Source organism: Anarhichas minor, unplaced genomic scaffold (assembly GCF_050575085.1).
Source record: "Anarhichas minor isolate MPS153535 unplaced genomic scaffold, ASM5057508v1 ptg000136l, whole genome shotgun sequence".
In the NCBI taxonomy this organism is placed as follows: domain Eukaryota; kingdom Metazoa; phylum Chordata; class Actinopteri; order Perciformes; family Anarhichadidae; genus Anarhichas; species Anarhichas minor.
The window spans coordinates 11,394,340-11,421,062 of NW_027466582.1; the positions used below are offsets into that span (position 1 = coordinate 11,394,340).

General features: G+C 40.4%; 1 protein-coding gene across 2 annotated transcripts in view; it reads left to right on the forward strand.

The window, feature by feature from the left end:
• Window positions 1-26,411, forward strand: part of dlgap2b (discs, large (Drosophila) homolog-associated protein 2b) — a 36,375-nt gene extending 9,964 nt beyond the window's left edge. Inside the window, exons 3-11 of one of the 2 annotated variants that reach the window (XM_076084702.1) lie at window positions 688-841; window positions 2,174-2,393; window positions 19,782-20,140; window positions 21,759-21,844; window positions 21,946-22,352; window positions 22,763-22,854; window positions 24,520-24,672; window positions 24,795-24,797; window positions 26,196-26,411. In XM_076084702.1, the coding sequence (XP_075940817.1) occupies window positions 688-841; window positions 2,174-2,393; window positions 19,782-20,140; window positions 21,759-21,844; window positions 21,946-22,352; window positions 22,763-22,854; window positions 24,520-24,672; window positions 24,795-24,797; window positions 26,196-26,411 (1,690 nt within the window). Of the gene's footprint in view, window positions 1-687; window positions 842-2,173; window positions 2,394-5,817; window positions 6,630-19,781; window positions 20,141-21,758; window positions 21,845-21,945; window positions 22,353-22,762; window positions 22,855-24,519; window positions 24,673-24,794; window positions 24,798-26,195 lie in introns of those variants that run through there. The other variant, XM_076084701.1, reaches the window with a different exon arrangement.
• The last annotated feature ends 312 nt before the right edge of the window (window positions 26,412-26,723 follow it).

Sequence of the window (26,723 nt, forward strand, 5' to 3'; positions counted from 1 at the left end):
ATTTGTGACCCAGAGGGTGCTATTCTGTCACTTTCACATTCACACTAAAGCTTGTCGTTGCTCAGCTTGTTTTTACTCGGCTTATTGTTGTCTGTGACTGTTTTTTTTTCCAGGCAGTGGGGCTTTCAGATGTAGCCAAATTCTGTGAACCTGGGGAGGCGTCATACATCCGTCATCCCCTATTGCCACTCAGTGCTCTGTGCTATTTGTGTTACCATCATCTCAGCTGGGTTCTGATCACTTTGGCTTTCGTCCACAAACAAATCCGCCCTCTTGTTTTCTAGCCTGGTGGAGAATGTAATAATATCTCATAATTGCAGATCGCGGCTCTCATTATTTTTCTCATCAGAACCAGAGACAAGCCGAACACATGCTCTCTATACTTTTGGGATGGAAGAATGTTTTCTCATAGGACACTTGAAGCTAAACTAGAAGCGAAGTCACGCAAGCCACTAAAAATAGTTCCATGTGGATATCAGCAGTTCAGAAACGGTCATGAGTCACTCAGGTGGCTGATGTTCATTTGAGATAGAGATCCTCAAACATGACCCACACCAAACAGAAGACACACCATTCCCATTGATGCTAACCAGTAGATTTGTTAGGTACATTATTATCCAGTGATGTTCCATGTGTGGCTTTTGAATTGTGCAATCGTATCTATCCCTACCCCCTGTCCTCGTTCAGCCAGGGCTACCACTTGCAAACCACAAGAGAAATGCGACCCCACCCTAGTGTCACGCTGGACCCTGCCGCCTTTCACCCTCCGCCCTTCCGCTCTCGCAACCAGAGCTACATGCGCGCCGTCAGCACCCTCAGTCAGGCTAGCTGCGTCAGCCAGGTGAGTTTTAAACACATACATCGCACAGAGGCAACACCTGGAGACATTAATAAGAGCTTATGTTAAGTTGTTTTGCATGTGGTAGCTTTGTGTGGAGGGCTTCACGGAGACATAAAACATCCACAGGTGTCCATGTTGGAGGTCCACAGCTGATTGTTTAGAAGACATAGCCATGGCTGTCTCAACTCGGGTCAACAGGCATAACTAATTTGTGCTGTTTTGGACTGGAAATTGATGATTTAACTGATTTAGCTCTGAATCAGCTCCAGACACAGTCTAATCTTGTTTACAGTTTGTTTTTTTGAAGTGTTTTGTTTTAATAAGAATCATGATATTGTACATAATTAAGAAACTAACATATCAGTTTCACATTAGTCTGTATCCTGATTTGGCCCACGGATATCTGGAGACGACCGCTTACAAACGATGTATCCCTCTCCTGCTGTTGTGGCATGCCAGCTAACTAGCTAGCAAACAACACCAAAAGCAGCAGTTTTGTTTTTGTTAACCGAGAGTATTTTTCTACGACTTATGTTTAGAATTAGAGACTAGGGCCAAAAGACACATTGACGTCATGTCTTACCTCACACCAACCTTTTCAGCTATCTTCCTTTTGCATACCCTGCTATGAATCTTTACAGTTGGATCAATTGTGCAAGTCTGTTTTGGACCTCCATGGTGGAACAAGACGTGGTAGCTATGAAGATTTGTGACACAGCTACAGACCCTCCATAAGGAGGAGGAGTAACAAAAGGAGGAGAGATTTTGTTGATTAATAGGTAATTGAAAGGTTATTAATAATTAAAATGAAAGAGGTCTGAAATAATAGTGAAACACATCTCTCTTCTGTAATTTAATTTTGTATTATTACACTGACATTTTAAGAAAAAAGCAAGACTATGTGGACAGAGGACAGAAGAGGACATGACAGGAGAGAACAGAATTGGATAGATAGATAGCTCCTTTTACAGCGGCATGATTTAGTTGCATGTTCTTGACAATAAGTGAATTAATCTTGTGTAAGCTAGAATAATGTAGAATGTTTGTAAGAGCTACATGAAGAATTGAGACTGCAGCGTACATCTTAGTTTTTGGGGTAGGAGGTGAATGGAATGTTTTAACACAATATGAATATTTTTCTGATTGTTTCCTGTTGTCATCTGCCTTTTTTCATTTGATCTTGACATTTATTCAGTTTAAGGTCGGAATGACAGTGGCATTTCCTTACGCTAACACTCCTTCATATTTGCTGTGCAAAGGGGAAGAATCAAAGTGAGAAAGAGAAAGGACGAGGAAAAATTAAGGACTGCTATTCCTGTTTTTGTCTCTCAGGTGAGTGAGACTGAGATCAATGGCCAGTTTGAGTCAGTTTGCGAGTCCGTTTTTAGTGAAGTAGAATCCCAGGCCATGGAAGCCTTGGACCTGCCTGGTTCGTTCCGCACTCGAAGCCACAGTTACCTCCGTGCAATTCAGGCCGGTTATTCCCAAGATGACGACTGCTTGCCTTCAATGACATCCTCCACTGTCACTTCAACTCTCAGATCCACAACAGGTAAAACAATCCCCCCCCTAAATGAGAGAGGGCTTAGACTACATATCCTCATACATCCTATACATGCGCACAAACTGGACATACCTGCATATGTACAGTGGGGAACCCTTGAGCTTCAGCGATGCCGGGCTGAATGATCCCAGTTATTTTTTCTTTGGAAGCTATGGTGTGCGTGTGTTTTGTTTTTGCCTCTGCATACTCCAAATGGTTTAGATGGATTTGCTTGTGTGTTACTTTGCACGATTCACGCATCATTAGCCAAGCTTCTGGTTGGTCACTTGTGGTGTTGCCAAGCTGTAGACTAATGAAGGGTGGGAGGGTCGCATAAACACTGAGATGCCTCACGGTACACAATATTACAACACAGCACAGCGACACACCATGGCATGCCTAGGAGGAGCAGGCCTTACCCCTGAGCATGTTAACCTGTGGTGTTATATATGTGTTGTGCCAAGCGTGTGAGTTACTTAGGGAGGGCTGAGGACACAAGCCTTCCGCCTGATCTCCCCCTGCTCTGTTGCACCAATACATTAGCATATGCTTTGTACCTGATCTGGTCATTGACCTCGTAAAATAAATAAAAAAGCACAATCTTGTAACCAATTTAAGGTAAGTCAACAACCTCTATTGACTAGAACACATACTGGTTGCACAAAGGAACCATCTACTGATTCTGTTACATTCGAGTTTGAGAACTACAACCTTCAATCACTTGCAGTATTGTTGTATTGTGTTGTATGAAATGCAAGTCTCAGTCAAAATAACTAATGAATTCTATGCAAAGTTTATTAGAGGACTTCCTCTAAGTTTAAGAATCACTGTCGTCATCGACTGAAAGTTTCCAATTCAACAGATTCATATTTTTATTTTTTTTTAGCCACAATTTCAATGTGACAGTGGAAACAGACTCAAAATGTTCTGAAAACAGCACATTCTGTTTATGGACTCGCATATTTATACGTCCTATATGCTGCTTTTTTAATACAACATGCAACAATGTCAAGGTTTTGTGCGACACAGTGCAAGCAATATAAAATTAGCACTTCAGGTTCTTTGTGCAAGCAGTCTTCGCAGTAACTCCCTCACTACGTGCATTTGATGTTTACCTGCAAGAGTAAAGCTATGAACCCTATTGAAACATTTTTCTTTAAATATGTGCATTTTTAAATATTATGACCTGGATTTTTATTGTTTTTGTACACTTTTCTGTCAATTGAATATTGGAGACAATTGCACTTTTACTCATTTTGTGGATTTTGTTTTCTTCTGCAATCTGGACTTTTCTTTTTTGGAATCCTTTCATATTCAATTGGGTTTCCATCTACGATTTCTTCGATGTGACGAAGTACTGAGGATAAAGGAGTGTTCTCCAATCCCACTGTCTTATTTGCTGAACTCTATTCATTTAACTCTCTGCTCCAAACCTGTCAGCTCTACGTGGACTAAAACAAGCAGTTGACTGTACAATATGTTTTGAAGTTGTATTTTGAAGATTGGCATGATGCATCAATTATTATATGTCAGATAAGGTTATAGCAACCCAGAGGAAGGGTTCCCTGGATGGTGATTAATTGTATACAGCACCGTCACCTCCCAGTCAAGCCATACTCTAAATTATATTTCTCCTTTGGTGTACTCTTTGCACTGTTAATTAAATAACTATTTAAGTAACTTATCCTTGGCTAAGATAAACATTGATTCCTGGAATCATGTTTTTTATGTTAGTATTCAGTTCCAGTTTATAATTGAATTGTAAGCGGCTTATGAACCAAACCCCGTGTGAGGCTAGTGGGCCCTTGAGTGGGGAAGGGATCCCATCCTGCTCCATAGGGCAGACGAGCAGCAAACCCCTCTCCATTTGACCATCCATCTCTTGAAGGATAACCAGGTGGAATGAACAACTGGAGGCATCAGTGATGATTGTTGCAGGTATTTTAATGTTGACACGCATACATATATCTATGTATATGTGTGTTTTTGCACTGCCTTCTCAATAAAAACAATAGATACATAGAGTTTATATATCTATTTATATATATATAGTTGGTAGAAATATCTCATTATGTTATCCTAAGTAGCAAACACGGTTCCAAACAACTCACAAAACCTCAGACTTTTAAAGATTCTTCTTTAAACCTTGACACCTCTGAATATTGATTACAGTGATGAATGTGATGCTGGCTTTTGTGAGTTGTTTACCATGTCTCTATTTTAAGTGTGCTTAGACCACATTGTAAGTGTAAATGTATGAGAGATGTACTTCCCAAACTTTTCAGAATGTTTTCATATGGCAACCTTAAAATAGCACTGAATGTTATCGCATTGCCACTGTCTCCAATCATTTGTGAGAGCAGCATGCGTCTGCTGTAAATGTGTGAACGTTATTTTTTTCTTTCCATGGAAATTTGACTTCTTTTAAAAAAGGCCACATGTGGCAGTCTAACCCTTGGCATTGAGTCTGTCAGCTGTCTTTGACTGTGGGATTGCAGCCTCTCCCTGGTTCAGCCCCGAAGGGGGGAGAGACCCCTCCCCTCCCCGGGTTACTTACTCCACATGGTCTAATCAGCCACCTTGGACCTGATATGTTCAATAGGGTTCATATCTGCTTCTTGACCCAGTGGGTTGTGATTCTTTTACTCCCTTTACATCTTTTCTTTTGCACAAAATGGCACAAAATAATCACTTTAGATATGTTTTGAGAAAAGGGTTCTCAGAAAATGGATTCATGATTTGATAATGATTGATGTATTTCATGTTTAATTCCACTCTTTGCTGTGCTGTGCAGTGAAAAGATGGAAAGAAGCCTTGAGATGACTGAGAAGGCAGTGTAAAAACATTGGGAAAAGCCTACAGTATGTGAGTTTAATGACAATAATTATTGTCTTTAAGTTAAGGCACTCAAGAACCTATTTAAAAAAAAGGTGCTGTATATTCTGTACTGGCTCTGGCAGGAAGTAGCTCTATTACTTGGAGCTGACCCATTTTGGATTTTCCGTAAAATGCTACACCACAGAAAGTTCATCCAAATATTTTACTGACAATAAGCAACTTCCGAAAACACAAACAATACACTTAGATATTGATCACAAATGGACAGAGAGTTTCTTTGCATTTGTAATTTCTGTGATTTTATGACACTACTCAGTTACCTCTCGCTTTTGTACTACTCTGGTGCAGACATAGTCATATTTGAACAGCACACCAGTCAATAGTGAGTGTTCATCCCCGATTTAATCGCTTAAATCTTAAAACCAAACATTGGGTCTGATCTTGTATGTCTTCGGATTTACTTGCCACTCGCATACTGTATGTTTTCCATAGATATGTGTTTATTTTCTAGTTCAGAATCCAAATCAAATCTCACTCCAGCTGTTCCTTTCACTTTGAATGTCCTTCTTTCTGCATATTCAAATTTGTCTTCCAGAGGGATATGATGTTGTGGATGGGATCTCTTTACTAAATGACGACATGATAGAGGATGATGACGGTGCTAGCTCCTCTGCCTATGTGGAGCTGGAGAGGCTGGAGAGAGAGACTGCTGCTGCTCGCAGCCACCACAGTACTAGCTCCACCGTAACAGCCATCTCCGTCCCACCGGCATCCCCGCCTTCATACAGGGTCCCCTCTGACTCACCCATAGCCTCTGAGCCGCTGGTCCCTCAGGCCCTTCAGGCCTTTAAAGAGTCTGCTAACATGGTTGCTGCCTTCAACATGCAGTGGAAGGACGAAATCTCAGCAATGCGCTATGAACTGGCGGAGCTGCGTAGAGATGTCTGCGGGGAATTGAAGACTTTCAACAGTAACTTCTTCAACTTTACTCAGTGCTACAACATGTGGACTTTCTGCCGGGAGCCTTGCAGCGACAGAACCACACAAACGGACGACAGAGTGTCCATAGGAATTCAAGCAGGCTCAAGTTGGTCCATTCGACAGAATAGAGAGGACAAGTCAGTGATGTGCCAACCAGAGCCGGCACCCTTCAGCATTATGGATTTGATGGACCCCCCCCGAATTGAGATCATAGAGGGAACCCCCGAGAGCACGCCAGAGGGGTCAGGCAGCCCTGCCAGCCCACTTCCAATAGAGGATTTCCCATGGGAGATCAACAAAAAGCAAACGGCCCAGAAGCAGCCAGACACAAGTGGCCACACAGGTGGTCACAGGAGCGCCAGTCTAGAACTGTGGAGCAGGAAGTACACCAGTGGGCCCATGTCATATCTGTCTATGTCATTCTAATCATTCCCATTCTACGCATCCTGTAAAGCGAGATGAGGAAGCCAGGGTAAAAACCTGACATTTACCAAGAAAGGCAGGGCAGAGCTGTTGTTAGATGTCCCTTTACTCTATGCAGACACAGAGTCTGTCATCTCTTGAACAGGTCACAATGTTGTTCAAGCAGTCTTTGAACAAGTGTCTTGGTTAGCCATGGATAAAAAGAGAATGACTTTGTTTTACACCAGAATGAGGTGACATAAGAATGTGAGAGAGAATGTGGCTTATGCTCAGATCCTCAAGTGCCAACAAGTGCAGCATCATCTTCCCTCCGCTGTCTTAAATACCCAACCTTCAGAGGAAAAGTCAATTCAAGTAAATATGATCGGCAATCTGAGGGTCACTTAATGATAAAACTCAATAATCAGCCATTGTGAGGTGATGCATAAGTGGGTCCGTTTTCTCAAATAAATAGCTCATGTTCATTCCAGTTTCTCTTCCTGTAGAAACATTCTCTTAAGCACCTGAGTATACTGAAAAAATACTGTGAATAACTTTATAAACCCTAGTTTTCTAATGAATACATTAAAGATGAATACATTATTTATGAATATATTGATATATAATTTACTTTTTAGTTATTCTAATCAAAGCATTCCTTTTCCATTGCCTTCCTTCGTCCATTGTGTAGCCAGGTCCAGTTAAAAAGTTTTTGAAAATGTCCAATTTGCAAAGGTTTTCTCAATGGAGAACTGGTGAACCACACAGAATAAAGAAGTAACTGTAATAATTTGATAATAAATAAAAAAATAGATCGTGGTGACAGCAACTTATTCTAACATTTGTGAAAGCCTAATCCTGGAATACTGATGGATGACACTGTCTCAAGGCTTTGTGGACTTAGTCCCTGGCTAAAATTGTTTACGATGAATCAATTGTGACCGACTAGACTACGTCTAACAGCACGTGGAGAGGAAACAGTAAGGGAGATTCTCAGTGATCGAGAAGTGTGAATGTATTGGCTTCAGTTCATTCTTGCACAAACTGCATTCATTTTCAAACATGTGTATATGTATATAAATGTACCATTTTGTAAATAGAGAAACTTATATTCAATACTTGTACTGTTGCAGTTATTAACACCCATTTCTGCCAGCGTTGAGAGGGGTTCAAATAGTAATTGTGGTTCTAAATCAAACACAGCACTTTCTCCAGTCTTCAAGGTCTGTCTTCATTTATTTCATCATATTCATCATCTGGCTGTTTGTGCACCTTAAAAAGGGAAGTTGGTAGTTCATACCAGTGTTTCGACTATTGTTTTTCTTGCAGTGGGGACTGGATGTTCTTAAATGTTTGGTTAAGTGTCTTAAGTTCATTTTTAGTCTAGATGAAAAGGAAAATTATGAAAATGATGTGAAGAGATTTGGACTAAATTCTACCATATTCACCTTTTTTAAATGCCACGTTTCTCTAGTAACGGTGCAATTTTTCATGCTGGGGTGGTTCATCACTGCTGAAAGATAACAGAGAAACATTGGTCCCTATAAGTAGACAATCAGAGCCACTGAGGGCCTCTACCTCTCCGACATGTTGCCAGAGGTGCAGTATAGTACCACTGAATGTACTAACACCGCCTCACTAGTGACGGCTTAGCTGGGCTCCTGTCAAACCATAATGACAGGGAGCCCTCAATCATCTGCTGTATTTGGCCAACTGCTCATTTTGTCTGTTATTCATAGTATAATAGTTGCTCATGAGCCACTGGCATTCCCCTCAACCACTCATCTAGTCCACTGTCCCATTGCACCAACATGGCGTACCAAAGTTACTGTAATACTGAGGCCAACAACAAACATCTCCAAGCTCGACAGCACTTATCTCTGGACGATCACTGCAGCGCAGGACCATGGGAAGCCTGTATGTATCAGACCCCTGACTGAAATGTGAACCCTGCAAAAGGACCTTTAACAAAGGAGAGGCATCATCTCTCACTTTATGAAGAGAGTGGATCTTCCTCCCCCTTTGCACGGCCAAAAGACAATACTTGCAGAAAAAGTGGCATTTTGAAAAAGATGATATTCATGCGAAAGGTTGTACTCGAGGTAAGATCGAAATTAAAGTGGAAGCCACGGAAGAAAGAGAGGCAGACATTTATTTATTAATGTCATTATTGCAGTAGCGCCGCCCCACACACACGTTGCAGAAACTCATTAAACCTGAGCTTAAATGCTTACATAAATGATTCATTTGCCTTGATAATCTAATACATGTGTTACAGAGGAACACTATGTTCAGGCATGTTTTGCTCGGAACGGGGAACTTGAGGTTTTGGTACAACGAATAATAGGTAAGGAATAAGTTCCAATGTATTATTGCCATTCGCCATCATTTGCAATACAGAATAAGAATTTTAAAAAAGATTATAATCTATTTATTGTTATAAACCCAAACAAACTCAATTTTGAGTTTTTCATCATTGACCGGCCAAAGGTTCGGTTAGCATAAATCATAAATGATTTTAGGGAAAGGCATATAACTGTGAGAACATTTAGCAGATCACCATTTTAATAGAATATATATATATATATATAAAGTATATATGATTTTTTTTAGGAAAGGCTTGTATTGATTTTTTTTGCTTTTTGAGGATTGCAGTGGCATTCCTTACTTACATCTTTTCCCATTGTTTGGGGAATGCAAACTTATTTAAAAGGTGCTGAAGACTGGTAAACCATGATGTCACCAATTTACATCCATTCATTCTATGCAAGTCTTTGTTCTTTGTTGTAATTTTACATCATCTAAATATTTGCAGTTATTGATATTAGGTATTTATTTATGTTAAGACTTCATTCGAGTCATCAATGCCGGGAATGGAATGATGTTTTCAGAAAATATTGGTGGCTCTCTTTTATTTTCTTTCAAAGAATATTTATTTAATTTTATTATTTCTGCATGAGCTAGGGGGGCCACACTTAAGGTTGTTTTAGTGTTTCCTAGCAGACAGTTTCATTTAAATTTTTCCCATTTTAGCTTATATGTAAACTAGCATCAAAGAGTTTGTTGGTGAGATTCTTGAGATTCATGCATAGTGGTAGCATCCGTGTGCTTTCATCATATACAAAAGAAAAACAATCATCAAGTGTTTTATTGTCAATTAATTTACTGAAAACTGTACAGCAACATTAGAAAACAAAGCCTGTGATAAAATAATTGGAAATGCTGTACAAATGCTTAAAATGTTTCTAAATTTATATCTAATTGAACAGCAAACTGGCGATTGATTGATCCCAGGGAACTCACCCATGCTTTAAAAAAAGATTAATCCAGTGTGTTATTACCATTTCATCATTCAGCCCAAAGAAATTTACCCTTCCCTTAAAACAAGTTGAAATGTAGCAAAATACAGATATTAAAGTATTATTTTAAAAAGATATACCTAAAAGATGTACATTTAACAAAGACTGAAGAGGAAATAGACAAAGGGTATTTACAATTATTTTTTAACCATGCAACCATATTTTCTGTAATGAAATATATCATTATTTTGTCAGAAGAAATCTGAATTGTCTCCCTTATATGTGACAGTATGTAGTCAATTACCCCATGAGTTTTTGTTTACATTTTGTTGTCATCCAGAGATCTGATGCAACAACTGTGCCGACTCTGACGTCCAGCTATTAGGACAAAGGTTTTTTGGATGGAATCTGATCTCACCTGAACCTGTAACACTGCTTGAATATAAATCCTTTTCTACCCCTATGTTCTCTTCCTGCATTTATTCAAGGTTTCTTGGAGGAAACATGCTACTATGTTTCGCATCAATCATGTTGCAAGTTTCAGGGATCTCAGACTGAATTGTTCAGTGAATTAGACTTTGTCAAAATGACGAGGCACCTTTTGAAAACCGTAGCTTAGCCGACATTTGTTAGCTTATGCTTATTTTGTTAAAAAGAATGAAACCAGTATGTGATGCTTTTGCTCTTCTTTTTTTTTTTTTTTTTTTGCTTAATGTGGCGTTTCTTGTGAATTTTCTTTTATTGGCCTTATGTATTTTTCATATATTGAGATAAAACAATGGATTAAAATGTTTATGATGTTTATGTTTATGGCAATTTAAATGGCAAAATGGGGGTCATAGCTTTACAATGGCATCAACAGATGAGAATGACGTATCGCATCAATAATATCTTTTGTGTCCGTAGGGAGGACGACACACTTTAACACACCGCAAATACACCGCATGGGCCAGGCACAGTGTCTTTTACTTTGACCCTCTTAATATGCATTGCTTTTCTACTAAGCTATCACCTTTTTGTTTGTTTGTTTCATTTTTCTTTTTTTTCCCCCCATTTTAGGCATCCGTAGCTTAGCTGGGGGGCGTAGAGAGTACGGTAGGTCTGGTAGGGAACCGCTTTATTCTCTTTTTTATATATATGTTGTTAATACACTTTTTCATACATTTTGTCTGACTCATTAACATTTTTCACAAAAATAAGATCTATCATTACTTGAAAATGCTGTCATACTCACTAAGTATGTACAATTTATTTAAATGTTTTCATCCGTTTCCACATTGAATTCAGTGGAATTTTCAAGAAAACCAGAACATCTGTTGACTACTGTCCCACATGTTGGCCTTGTGTTAGCACACTGGCATTTATTGTACAATGTCGACTGCGTTTGAACAGTGAGACACAAGAATAACTGTTCCGTTTAAAATCTCTTCTGCACAACTGGTATGTACTTTAACTGAGACGTGCATGAAGCATTTTAAAAAATCCATGGAAAATATTTAGTTGGTTTGTTTTTATTTATTATGATTTATATTACTGTTCTGTTCAAATCCATTGGTATCAGAAGTGATTCACCCTCTTGCTTTAACCATTGTATACATTTTCTTTAAGCGAACAGAGGGGAATAAAATCAGCACACAGTCGTGTGTCTTTATTTTAAATATCCTGGCATGCAGCAAGGCCGGTTATGACCAACATAACAGCTTTGTTCTACAAACCAGCACAAATCAATGCCGCTTTTAGATGATATCAATCAGGTTTTCATACTCAAATTGTACAGTTGTTGATGTATAAAAATACTTTTTTTGGTTCTGTATTCATGTTAGTGGCTTTCAGTACTTGTGATTTTGACAGTGATGGCATTTTATATTCAGCATATTCTTCTAACATTTGTTAAAGGGGAAGGATAGATACTACTACCAATACTCAAGCTTAATTTTAAAGGTGGTGTGTGATGGATTTACACTAGAATGTATAAGATGGTTGCAGATTCTGGCATACTAAAGTAATTCAAACATGGACCATTTTTATGCAGTCTACACACAATCCTACGTACAGGACTATACTTGTAGGTAGAGTATCATATGTGGAAGTTATTGATTCTATGAATGGTCTAAAACATGCAATTCTATCACAAACGATGCACATTGTGTGCGCCAAAATTCTATTTATAAAGATCTGTTCATAATAAAATGTTAATATTTATTAGCAAAGTTGATATTCAGCTGCAATTGCTGTACTGAAGCAAACCCACTCTAACGGCCCAACTAGCAGCAGAATCAATGAATGGGGATATCCCATAGTCTGTCAGCTGTTTCATCTGTCCAACACGTCAGTTCAAAGCAACATAATAAAGAAGATATTAAAGATTTGTTGAGATTCAGATCCCCAAAGGATGAATCCTAAAGTTCTGGGTGAACCCATGACCTCTCCTATAGTGCCACCACCAGGCCAAAGTTCCCATGTGTACTATGATGTGTACACACTTTCTGAGCACATGCACAATGGATGAACTGTTTCTGTTTTGGAGTGTTATTCTAGTGCCACTCTTAGACCAAAATGTTATCCTTGCACAACATATTTTAACCTAACAGGCAGCTTACAATAAAAGTTACCCAGAAGATTCAGTTCTTGAAGAGGGTGAATCCATGTTTATTAACTCTTTAGCTTTTCTTCTAGTCCACCATTCTAGACATACATATCATTTTAACTCTTGGTAATGCTCAAACTATAGCAATATGGTCAATATGTTCTTGGTTTAGTCCAACACTTATGATCATAGGGTACAATGAACTTTACAGCTACTAGGGGCTTTTTGTTTAAGTTACTTTTCCCTTTTTTTCAGAGAAGGTTGCCTGTTTTGGTGGATTTCCTTGAAAGTTTGTTGAAATAATACTTTCGGGCCATTGATTTGTATTGGTTTGTTGTAATATTTCATACATAAACGGTAAATCCACCTTGCATCCATGGGGGCATCACCACTGTATGTATATATGTATGTGGCTATGAGCAACATGCTTGTTTTGTTGTGCGACTCTTGTAAAAAAAGGGGCTACACAAACCTACTTTCTAAATTTGGTAAATCCAGCAGAATCAGCTGGAATCACTGACCTATACACACCCTCACGTCCTGCCAGTTGTCCTATGTCAAACCATCCATCCATCCATCCATCCACCCATTTTTAGATCCATCCAGTCATCCAACTTTGCTAACCATCAGTCCCATACTCAAGCTCAATCCTAGGCCTGAGGAAATATCTTCAGAATGGTTGGGTCATTGATCAAATAAAATAATAAATTCAATCTTCTGTTAGCTAAACACAGCAATTTATTTTGCCTGTGGTGATATGCATCTTTTATGCAAACCAAAGAAATGCCATTAAGGTGAGCAGGAACATTTTTTCAAAAGAAATGTCAATTTTGGACTATTTCTGTACACAAGCAAGATGTAAGGTAATCCTGGAGTGTATCGCTGAATTGACATTTTACTGATACAATGTAAGATCTACAGCAATCACTGAATGCATGTTTTTTTTAAAGTTATTTTTACATTGAGGATGCTGTGATGCCTAACGATAAACAAGCTACATTGGCTTCATGAAGAAAAAAGAAGTTAGAGTAGGCTACGAGCAACACTTATGCAATTATGTAAAATAGAAGCAGAGCTTTCAACTTGTTTGTCCTTACACAGCACGCACTCACTGCTCATTGCTCTAATGTGACGATTCTTAGGCTTTAGACTACAATGATTTTGCAATATAAGTACTAGAATATAGATAAAAGGAAGATAAAAGACACTTGCTAAAATGGAGTGAAGCTAGAGAGTCACTCAGTCATCATTAATACAGTCTGAAGTCAAACAAAATAGTGTTACATTAAATCCTGAGAGACATTCACTTTGTTACATCTTCAGCCCCCATGCTCATGTATGCAGCTCGTCAGACATTGCACGCCATTAAGCCACACCCCATCCTGCCCCGAGTAAGAACAGCATCTTCACCAGCCTCTCTGCCAGTCTGAGTCCACAACTATGGCAAGAACAGCCTCTGGCACAAATGGAGGGAGTCGGACGGGGAGGAGACGCAGTCAGAACTTTTGCAACGCTTTTTTCTGAAATTTATGTCTTGGCCACAAAGGAGAAAAAGGTTTGAGGGGCCTTGTTGAAAAAGCACGAGAGGGAAGGTCTGTTTCTTATTTTCTGCACCAAAACATTTATGAAATGATATTAGGTCACACTTTACATAAAGTCAATGTAAGTACCATAGTTTTCATAGCACCTACATTATCAAACTTGAGTCTCACCTGCACTTCTCATGCTCACATGGTAAAGTGTGAGCATGATCAGTGATTATAATTCCATTTCCAGGAATTAGCTCCGATCATGATTACATGTATTAAAAGTGCAGCAAGGTACTTGCCTTTCATGTAAAGTATGGCTTACGTTCATGCAGCCAAATACAAAGTAAGTAAACTGTAAATATAAGTGGTGTGGTCATACCTATTTGGTATAATATTTAAAAAATGTGAATGTGAAAAGTGGAACTCCACATGCTGTAGTACAGCATGCAACACTTTTCAATATATTACTTTTTTGCATCACCAGTGGCAGTCAAGAGTTAAAAAGAAAAAAATAGACGGATAGACTGTCTTGCTTTTACATTTAAAAACATGTTCTATGTCTGGGTCTCTCAGCACATTTTGTCTGATTGTCTTTGTTTGCCTTCTATCTAAGCCTTATTTACGTTAGATCTACAAAAAGGCCACTTGCCAGAGACTGAAATTGTCCTATTCTAGTTCATGTTTGTGTCATTTCCCCACAGTTGTGGAGTGGCTAATTAAGTGGTTAATTATAACGACTGTCTGTGTGTCTCCTATTCTAAGTCTTTGTCTGTACATGACATTTTCTTGGCCTTATACTCCAAAAATTGCAATGTTCTGTGCACCTCTCAGGAGACACACTGTACTGATAATAAACCAAGTTTAATACTTGAATTTTGAACATTTCTTAATATAATATCCAAAGATTGAAAGATATGAATTATCTTGCCAGTTAAAACCATTAAATGGAACAATTTAAATTGTTTTTGTTAAATCCTAAATTTTCAAATTTGAGTTGAGTTTCATATTTATGTTTCGATAATGTCTGCTATGTCTTCTATGTATAATAAGATAATGTGTAGCTGTCTGTTTTCAGATTGAGATGATGCATGTTATCTAGTGCCTGATTTGTAAGGATTGATTTTAAGATAGTGATACATGAGGGCAATGCAGATGGGCATTCTTAACAACCTTGGTATACATCGATTCTTCAAAAGGCTTTAGCATTTCTTTTTGTTAAAGACAATAAAGCTGATTTCCATTTTCTTTCCCAATTTGGTCCATTTTGGATCATCTTTTGCCACTTCCTTAATTTAATTGTGATTCTATCGTTGGTTATGTAATGCCGAAAGACATTTTTGGACAAAATTGTATATTTGCAAAAGCAAAAGGGAAGAAGTACAAAGTCTAGACAAATGCATACAAATTCCCCTGCCAATCCGTTTAGTTTTCACCTCCACTAGAATTGATGCCCATGAGCATTGCCCAAGTTGCAAGTTTTATCTGCATTTTGAGACAGAAACACAGCAAATGCATGATAACGGCTGTTGCCCAGAAATCAGCATTTCTCATTTTGTTCTATATGTGGTGAATCAGTGACTAAGAGTTTGTTACTGTAAAAGTAACTCGCTCATATGACATCATTATAGGCCAAATGCACATTCAACGTTTAGGAAAAACACATTGATGAGACACATTTCTAACACTGGAAAGTGAGCATATCTGTGTTTCTCTCTCTCCCTGCCTGTTACTGACGTACTGTTACTACTGGATAGGCCTTAAGAAAGCTTTCTGTAAATATGTTTCAATGAGCGTTAGACCTCTTGGAGTTAGTTATGGTAGGTATAGAGATATTCACTGTAGGTGTGCACTGGTGCCTGCGTGTTTCCTCTCTAACTGGTGTTGCTTGCTCCTTGCAGGGATTCAGTTTCGTCTCCCTACTTCCTGCAGTGTGGACCGCGCTCAGCCACCTCCAGGTACCAGCCCGTCTCCATCGCCTCTCTCTTCCTCCATACTAGCAGCAAACTACATTTCAGTTGCAGTCATACATCCATGGGTGTAGTGACGGGGGTCCCACTACTTTTGCTTCCGATGAAGTAAAGAAGGAGGGTAAATCTAAATTTATATCTTCCGGTTTAAAACACGGCTCGTTTGAGATGAGCCAAGCCCGCGCGCATCGGAAACCGGTTAAAGTTGTGTCCGAGTTGATCCCAACTTCTCTAACATCATGCACGCGTGGGCAACGATAACGGTGTTTAGAGGCAGGCACAGCGGTTGCTCCCGACCGACTGCAAGAACCAGGGCATGATGAAACCCCCGGCTGTCACCTGACCAAACAGCTGATTGGCTCTTAGTTTTGACAACAAACAGAAGCGATAGAAAAACCTTCTTTTCTGTGTAATTGTAATATTTATTGCTGATAGTGTGCAATGAAAGTTTAATCTGTTAACAAACGTATCTTGTGTGGTTGATAACAATGATAATAATAAGAAGAAGAAGAATGTATAATATGCTCGTCCAAAAACCAAGGTTAAAGTCACTGCGAGGAACTTTTAACTGGTTATGAAACATTCTCAATTTAATACTGATGCCTTTATATAACCTAAATAAGTAAAGAAAGCCGTTAGCGAGAACATTGGTTATTTCGACATAGTTATTCTTAAATGCTTGTCAACGCGCCACCGGGTCGGATTCCGCACAAAACCAGATGAAATCCTGCAGGTTCACCAAAAAGTCCTTAAACTCAGACTCCAGCGACACCTCCGGCAGCAACCGCATACTGACCCAGTTCTGGCTTCACTGTCACCTTCGACCTATTCATTTGGAAGCTCCGGCAGGAGGAGGAGATCTCAGTGCCCGGGCAGCAGCATCTCCTCCTCCGGCCAGGAGCAGAGCTTCACCTCGCTCCTCCGCGGTCCCCCGCTGGGAGCCCACACCAACTCCACGCTGCTGGAGGCAGTTGCCTGTTGCTCCGCAAATGTTCTGATATGATAAGCCAGTGGCAGGCACGCTATTGATTCACTGTGAGAGTTGATGAAGTTAGAAATGGCAACAGAAAGTAACTAGATTGGATATTCAGTGAGTACAGGGAGGAGATTACATGAGGATAAACTGTAGGTAGGTGGGTTCATTTGTGTTTTGATGCAGAAGCATGTCCCTGCAGATTATATGTCAAAATGCCTGTTTTGGGTACCAGGGTCTTCACTGCAAAAGCTTTTAAGCAGAGCAGCAACACAATATTATAGCATGACATTCAGGTGCACTTAGTCTGGCTGCACGTCCAGTGTGTGGTTCTGTTTACTAGACTGCCGAGTGCAGCAGTGCTAAACCAAACAATCAAATTCAAACACAGCGAGTTCTGACTGACTACACAAAGGACAGGGTATATCAGCCAAACTTTAAATTAAAGCCGTAGCATTTGAAAGGGAAACCGCTGTACAGTAGCCATACGAATGTACTTTGTTGCCCTTTCCATCTTTTCTTATTGGAGATTAACTTAAGTATGCTAGTTGAGTAAATGTACAGAGAGACCACTGCTCAAATCAACTTCAATAAATATACTTTTGACACTTTGGCAGTGTATAATTCAGCTCTTCTAGCAGTGACTATGCACAGTCTATAGGAGGACATCTGGTGTCCAGTCAACATTATTGCAAGACATTGTGATTTCTTTTTCTTTTGGTCAGTTTGAGTAGAGCAGTGATAAGCCAAATCTTATCATGTGGTGGTTTGACAGCCTAGGAGGAATCAGCACATTAAGTATCTTCACTAAACAACATTAGCATTATTCAGTAATTATGCCCAGCACATAAATGTAGGTGTCTAATGAAACAAATGTTTTTGCAAATGTTAATCCATTTAGGCAAGCATAACATTTATGAATGAACTGCAGAGCAACTACTGCTGACTCAACTTCCAGTCTGATGATGAGGCTAATTTAGAGTATCATCATTAACTCACCGTTTGTTTGTTACCGCTCTCACAGCACATCTCCACTATAGTCTAATGTTGGAGACCCTATGGCCTTTCATGTAGTGCCACCATTAGATCAAACATTGTGTTGCATCTCTCCAAAGTAGTCAAGAAACCCAATTCATCACTTTCATATGGACTGCCTACAACTCAGCCATACTTGATAAAAGATATTAGAGTAAATATACTGTACTTTATATATTATACATTTTGACCAGGATGGATTTCTTTAAAACAAGGTGAGGTTCCATAGAATAAAAAAGTTAGGTATATGTTTTACATGTCTTTAAAAAGATTATGAGTTTATTGTAATGTTCATATAATTTCATTTACTACTACAGTTTTTAATCAGATATCTCTGATGCTGATTTTGTAAAAAATGATTGAAAAGTCAGAAAGTTTTAGAAAAGCCATGGACATGGAAATAAACTATTATTTTAACATCCTGATGGTTCTTCTATACACATGATAATTGTGACAAAAATCACCTGAGTGACCTGACTTTAATATGTTGCATTGGCCAATGAATGCAATGTACCCAAGACACACAGATAGTGGAGGTATAGGAACATGTAGAGGTTCATGTCACTGACTCTGTATCTGGTACCAACAAGCAATCTGTAACATTTTCAGTTTTGAAAGTAAGTCAAATTGGTAGAATGTGTAAAAATAGAACGTGTGGAGTTGAGTGCTGCCTGAGTCACTGTGCTCTTTTCATTTTGGTATCCACCCACTGTGTCTTGCAGAACTGCAGCCCCTTCAGGTTGGAAGGAAGTCAAGTCTGTGACTGGATTTAGCTTAACAGAGTTCCCTGTGGTTTCTTATTTCTTATTGCACTTAATTACCTGTAATCCAAAGCGATTCGTGTGCGTGTGTATGTGTGTATGTGTGTATGTGTGTGGGGCTCTGCCTGCACCTGTTTACGCCAGTATACAGCATGTGTTTGAATAGGTAAAGCACAACAATCTTATTGTATTTAGTAATGCAATGTTTAGTCTGAAGAATATTGTATTTTGCTATAGAAATGTATATATGTAATAAATGAGGAAAAGTATAGGAGACTTGACAAGAGAATGATTTAATGAATTGATCAGAAGCACTGTAGGGGTGAGAGGCTGAATGCTCATAAGGGCCATTATAATAGTCTTGACTCTTGACACAGTTTATACTTGTTAAGAATGTTTGCATACTTCATGCAGATTTAAGGTTAACATTTGAAATTAACTCACAAATGGGGATTGTGGATATCATCTATTGTGCTCAGACTTGAACGAACGAATGCTATTTTCTTTAGATTAATGGAGCAAACTTACTTTACATGTATTGCTATCTCTTAAAAGAGACATCTTCATTTACCAGGATTTTCAAAATGTGGATGCTGAGCAACTACATGTTAATTCAGTCCTTATCATAGCTTAGGAAAAAAAAGACATCTAGCCAGTGAAGTTGGTTCTTTTCCAACTCTGCTGTGAGGTCCATCTGGATGGATTACCATCAGATTCTATTTGCACTGAAAAGAGCAAATCTTCCCCATAATCCTTCATTGCTCCTCCCCAATAAACACAGTCATACTACAAAGCTGCTGTTGCTTTTCACCTTATACTTACATTTCCCTTGCTTTAAGTGCTTAATGCCTAATCCCCTATCATGCTATGACGCTCTTCTATCACACACACTGTGTGATCCAGGTGAACTGCAGCACTTGGCCCTTGTCAGCTTCTGGCCACATTTTTCATTCTCATGTTTTATTTTATCCTCTACCCTTGTCTTGCCTTGTCCTCGTCCCTCTCATGCTGCTTGTGCTATCCAGCGGTATCATATCCTCCCAGTTACAAGAAGACTCCACCTCCTGTGCCCCCGCGCACCACCACCAAGCCTCTTATCTCTGTGACAGCCCAGAGCAGTACAGAGTCCACCCAAGATGCCTACCAGGAGGGCAGGCATCCACGGGGCGGTCTGTGGACCACGGATAGCCTTGGTCGTCCCATCTACAGCTCCGTGGACAGCCTGGACAGCACCAAGGCTGTCACCATGGCCATGGAGTCGGCAGCAGGCAAGAGGCATGCATCTTTGGGCAGCCACACCTCCGTCCAGACGTGTGACAAAGCGGTGCTGGTGTCCAAGGCCGAGGAGTACCTCAAAACCCCACGTTCCTCTATTGGGATACAGGTAACAATGCCACTCAATTTGCTGCTCTCTTTGCATTCACCACACTCACAACCCAGCCTCCATGCTAATTACACCAATCTCATCTGTCTCCTTCTATCTAGTCCTGGCTGAAAGGATATATTAATATGTATGAGAGATGCCCTGTAAAACCCAGTCACAGTAAAACCATCTCTCAGAGTTCTCAGTAACTTATATCAACCCAACGCCAATGTTATTAGAACGCAACAGGCCCATTCTTATGTACTCTAGGTAGTTGTTTCAATTGCATTGCACCATTGGATTATTATCTGACAAGAGGATTAGGGTTCTTTATTGAAGACTTATTCTGTGTCCGCATCCCCAGGCAGACTTCACAATGCTGAACTAGCAGTATAACTACACGTGCAAATTAGTTAATCCTGTCATTTGTTTTTGGGGGGGGGGGGGGGGATTACAAATTCCCAAATGTACCAATCTGTGTGAAGTACTTTACAAGGTTTTGGAGGCTTGTTGACCTTTACAAGTGTCAGGCTGTATTACATGGACAGGGCTTATTCAAAAGCAGCAGTGATGAAGAGCGACACGAGGATCTCTCTTACTCTTGTTGTTCTAGTTTGTGATCTGGCTGCTTAACCTGCTCTTCTTGAGATTGCTGGTAGCTTTGGCCGGATCGTATCAGAGCCAGAACCTGAACAAGTAGTTCCACCACAAGATAGGGATTCTGCCTTGTGCGCCAACTGTCCAACCAACTTAGGTATAGCTCCTGCATCCTCAAATGTCCTCAGCCTTTAGCTCTGACTTTGGATGGCTGTCTGTGTGGACCATGTTGTACCTGCATGTCGCCCACAGACGTCTCTTGTGGACAATGCTGAGCATGGTGTGGAAAAGAATTGACGCTCCTTTTGCAAATGTAGCTGTTTAGAGAGGACACTGACCGGCTGGAAGCCAGCCAGTTGATGATTCTATTTTAAGTTTCCTTTGTACCAAAATTCAGGATAAGGTTGAACTTGACATCTATGCAACTGCCCACACAGCAGCTGGTATCAGTAACACCAGCTTTAGGCAATCAATTAAGCTCTAGCTGGATTGTCAGAACCTTGGAAAGCACTAAATTGCATCATCCAGACTATGTATCATTGTGTATAATTACAGAGTGGTCTTGTTTGGGACTCAAACACCGGCTTTTTGCACTGGCTTTAGGTTGAACAAAGGACTGGTGAGGAGTGGCAATTCATTCCTGACTGTGAACCTCTCGTGTTCTTGTGAGGCACTTAAAAGACACCTGTAACAGCATCATTACAGGCCTATATCATAGACTACGTCACTACCTCATAAGAAGTTGACGTAGTCACCATGACGCCATCCATTGGTTTGTGAACTGCAGCTTTGAAGCCTCAAGTTCGGCATTTTAGCCGTTGCCATCCTGGCTTTTTGCAACCAGATGTGACAGAAGAGGGTGGAGCTAAGTACAATCGAACGCAGAATAAGACATTTTTAGGCGACAAAAACAGTTACAATTAACTCTCATGATAAGAAATCTAGTCAATATATCAACAACATTTGATGTGCATCTACTTGGGCGTGACTGTTCATTTCAGTGATGACGACTTGGCGGTGTTCTGTTTTCTATATTCACCAGGTGGAAACTGTGACAGACTCTGAGACTGAAAGTAAAGGCCTTCCTCAATTCCACTCTATAGGGATCCAGGTGGAGGATCACAAACGGTATGTTGCTCAGACAGAAGAAACACAGTGTCCATAGTCAAAGTATAGTACATTTAAAGTTGCATTTCTTAAGCGTTGTCCTTGTAACTTGTGCATTTTAGGCATGGGAGGTTCAAGCGCTCCAACAGTGTGACCACTGCAGTGCAGGCAGACATGGAGTTGGAGGGCTTCCCCTCCATGGAGGACAAGGGCCTGCAGTTTGGTGGCGGCTTCGGTCGCCACTCTGAGCCCAGCACGCCCACGCAGTATGGGGCCATCCGTACGGTGCGCACACAAGGCCTGTTCAGTTACAGGGAGGACTACCGGCCCTCCAGTGGGCCAACCAGCCCACAGCCTGAAACCTGGCTGGTTGAGCCCAGTCTGGAGGGCACCGAAACGGGCCGAGTGTCCCCACTCCGCAGGGACGGCAGCTGGTTCATGCAGCTCCTTCACAATGAAACCAAGCGGCTGGAGGGATGGTGCAAAGAGATGGAGAGAGAAGCAGAGGAGCATGACCTGACAGAGGAGAGTGAGTGTCCTGAAGGAAACTACATACTTGTCAAAACGGGAGCTGCTTTTGTTGTCTCAGGTCAATGCTTTCATGATATCATTTCTATATTTCTCTGTAATGACATATACTCTATCATTTATTTTTTGCAGTATGTATAACAGTAGCCAAAGTGAACATTCATAGTATTAGCCGACATGCTGATTTTGAAAACACAGAATTGTGATCGGTGTTTTGTGAGCAGATTGGATCCATGTGAATGTCTTAAAGACATTGCTCAACATGTTAGCCTTCGCCAAGCTGTCATGCATAAAACCAGAATCTCTCTTTTTCTCTGTCTCTCTCTCTCTCTCTGTCTCTCTCTCTCTCGCTCTCTCTCTCGCTCTCTCTCTCTATGTGTGTGTGTGTGTGTGTGTGTGTGTGTCCACCAGTCCTAGGAAAAATCCGGAGTGCAGTGGGAAGTGCTCAGCTACTGATGTCTCAAAAGTTTCAGCAGTTTTACTGGCTATGTCAGCAGAATCTGGTGAGTAGCATGTGTGTGTTAATAAAAACACCGTATTGACCGACATGCTGTCAATATGTTGCATGGAAAACCCCAAAGATCAGGGTTAAACTTGTTGATAGGCTTGTCTTTGTCAGAGCTCCGAAGGTGCTCGGCCTGGCACTGCACTTGTGCGCCTTCCAGAAATAGAACCACATAGATCAATAGTGAAGCAGTCCCTCTGCCGCTATTGACCCCACAGTAAACGAAAGGGGAATTCCAATAGGTTGCAGCACCTGTGTTGAGGCGATCCATTAGTGGAGGCAGCAGTTTGAGCAGGAGCTCAGAGTTTGAATAATGGACTGCCACGCCTTCTCACTGTTTAGCCCTCATGTCGACTCGAAACTCAGACCTTTTCAAATGCTAACTATTAATAGCGTCAGCATATAGTATATCAGACTATGATAGTGTCATCAGTGGGAATGTTTCTGCAGATACAGTAGAGGTGAAAGTATAGTGAAAAGAGGCACTTAATCACACCTCACTAAAGCGTAGCTAATTGTTTGAATGAAATGCAAAACCTTGTGGAGGTGGTTGAAATCTACCTGCTCTCTCACTGCCTTGTGTGTTGTTGTTTTTTCGTGCATTTGAGTGTGTGTGTGTGTGTGTGCCTTAATAACTCTGTGCATTGCTCTCTCTTGGATGGTTTCAGGCCGCACTCTCTCTCCCCATAGATAATAAGATGATGAATTAAGTCCAACATTGGTTGTGACAAGCCTGAGATTGCCCTGAGCTTTCAGACGTGTCTGAATGAGAGAATGACTCTGTTTCCCTTCTGGACCGTGGAGGGACTGCACGATGTGTCTGTAAAAAGCTCCAAACGTGCTTTGAAGTTTGACTTGACAGACCTTGTCTTGGTCTAAGATCACACTAGTTCTGTGTTTACTGTCTGTGGTGATGAGCACATGTCTGTGTGTGGCTGCATGATGAGGTGAGTGTGACCTGTGGTTTGCAGTTGACAGTAGGGAACAGCGGTGCATCACATGAATGCGGCAACATTGAGCACCGCATTTTCGTCATTTAAATTGTAAAGATAACACAGATAATTTTGCAAAATTATAGTAGAATGAAATAACGGTATATTATTTATTTCGACAAAAACATGTAATGACATGTAATTTGTGCACAAACAGCATTTCCCTCCCCCATGCATTCTGTCCTCACTGCATGGGACCGTAAATATGACCTTTAATAATTATTAATCATAGTTTTTGCCCCAGCACACAATAGACCAACTCAGCTGTTAAAAAAGAAGATGCAACGAAAGGCAATAAAGGGAGTAAGGTTGAGTTAATGAACCAATGTTGGTGCTGTGCTGCCACACAGTGGTGGGAATGGTGAGGTGGCTATGAGTAACAAAATGTCCTGAAAATGAAGGCTGTAGTTTAAAACATAGATTTAGTATTTAAGTATTTCATTTATTTTCCAATTATTTATGTTTAGCTTATTTTTGTTGCTTTTTAATTTAAGTATGATGCATGTGGTATAACGCTGGTTGAGAACAGGTAGTACAAGGCTAAGGTTCTCTATTGTAGTTTGTTTAGTTTTGTTAGAGTTCTGCAATCCTGCACATACCAAAGAAGTACTTGAGTATTGTCTTGAGTACAAAACAACCCACTACATTGTGTACTCTTACTGTCTCTTCAGGACCCCAGTGCCATGCCCAGACCCACATCTCAGGACCTGGCTGGATTCTGGGACCTCTTGCAGCTTTCCATTGATGACGTCACTGCCAAGTTTGATGAGCTGCAGCAGATCAAGAGCAACCAGTGGCAGCTGGTGGAGAGCCCAGATAAGAAGGTAAAACTGGATCCATACACTCATTACAATTAGTCTTAATGGGTTCCAGACGAACTCGCTCAGCTTTTGAGGAAACTACACGAACAACATCTGCCTTCCTTTTATAGGCTTGTGACCAGTAGGAGGTTAATCATTCCTGTCTTAACACTGCAGGGACAACTATTAGGAGGCAACACCAGTTCAGCCTAGACGGCTATAGCATCTTCTAAAATGTTTTCCTTTAAAAAAAAGAAAAAAGCAACTTCAGTTGAGTCTATTTGTGAACAATTTGGGACTAATTCTATCTGTCAGATCTGTATTCTCCATATTTATCTGTAAGTAAAATAGTTTTGACAAACAGGCTACATATTCTAGCTACTGACATACTATCAATTGTATGTCAGTAGCTAGAATATGTAGCCATTTAAAAAAATTTGATTTCAAAGCATTTTCACTCTACAAAATGAAAAACATACAGCATTAAGAATATCAAACCATCCAGTTAAATCGCCAATACCCAACAGCTGAAATAAACGCACATTTGCAAGAGTGGTTCTTGTAGATGAGGATCCTTCAGGGCACTCGGATAATTATCTCCACGCTACAGTTGTAGTTGTAAGAGAGTTATTTACCTCCAGCAGTTAATAGGCACATTGCAAGCTCCGTGAAGCCGAGCCCAAACAGTGACACAGATGCTCTGTATTGGGCTTCTCTCCTTCAAGGCAAGTACAGTTTTACACTAACGCCAGTCTGCCTTGCGCTCGAAAGCTTCTGTGAGTGCTGGGTTAAGATTTGTAGCTCGTGTGGGTGAAATTTTGTGAAAGTTTGTAAACGGTAATGTTGTGGCTACATAACCAGTTTATATTGTCTGTAGTGTTTCTAGTTGCCTTTCACATGAATGTCTTTCCTGGTAAATAAATATACAGGGCCTCAGCAATGGGGAGAAGGATGAATTCTCACTATTGAGGCAAAGTGGCCTCGGTCTGTCCACGACACACATGTACCCAAGATACCAAGAGTTCATATGTTAAAGGGTCATAGCCTCATTTATCCAAGGCTGCGCACTCCATAGTGAAAACAACTCCTATTAGCATTTAATTGACCTGCCCTGATTCAACATATGCTCTCCCCGGTCAATCTGCTGGTTAATATTGAGCTGAATAAATAGTCTCTCTTGTTTTTCTACAATGACAAAATATACAGTGACCAAACTTAATATAACAATATAAAAATGACCTCACTAGAATGAAAACAATATTGCTTCTGTAAGCTTTATTATGTGTAAAGGAAGTGTTTTCTGACGACTTTTGTCGTGTTTTCACTTCTACTTTATAGCAGAACAGTTATCGAAGAGGATGACTTGATAAATGTATTTCTAATCTATAATATCTGGCACACATCGTCACGCCTAACAATTGTTGCTGTACACCATTGATTGAGATGCATTGTTTGGTTTGCATTCCTCCCCTGTGAGTCATCCTGTTCTGTCAGATACATTGCAATAACAATAAGCTTTGTTTAACCACCTCATTCTGTGTCCTAAGGAGCGAAAGTGGCCACCACCTTTGCTAAAGCGGCCATCCAAGGGGCGTGGTGGTATAATGCGAGAGCGCTCTCTGGACCTTCAGGACCGCCAGCGACAGGAAGCCCGCAGACGCCTCATGGCTGCCAAACGAGCAGCTTCTTTCAGACAGAACTCAGTCACAGAGAGGGCAGACAGCATCGAGATCTACATCCCTGAAGCCCAGACGCGGCTTTGAGGTCCACGGATTCATCCTAAGCTCCTCTTGTTCACCTCCACCCAAAATCAGCTCGTCACAACCAGCCCGCTGTCGTCATCTGTCATCGCTCCACCACTTTTTCATAATTTGTCGCCATTCTCTGGGTTGTCCCTGCTGAAGCTACACTAGGCAAGATTGCAGTTGTAAACGCATCCTTTTTTTAGCAGCTTAAAACGACAAAGTGGCACGGCCATGAGGAAGAACGCCCAATCTTTCCCCGAGTAAGATGTCCCATAATTCAGGTTGTTTTCCCACAGAAAGTGAATGAAGCTCAAAACTGAGAAAATGGGA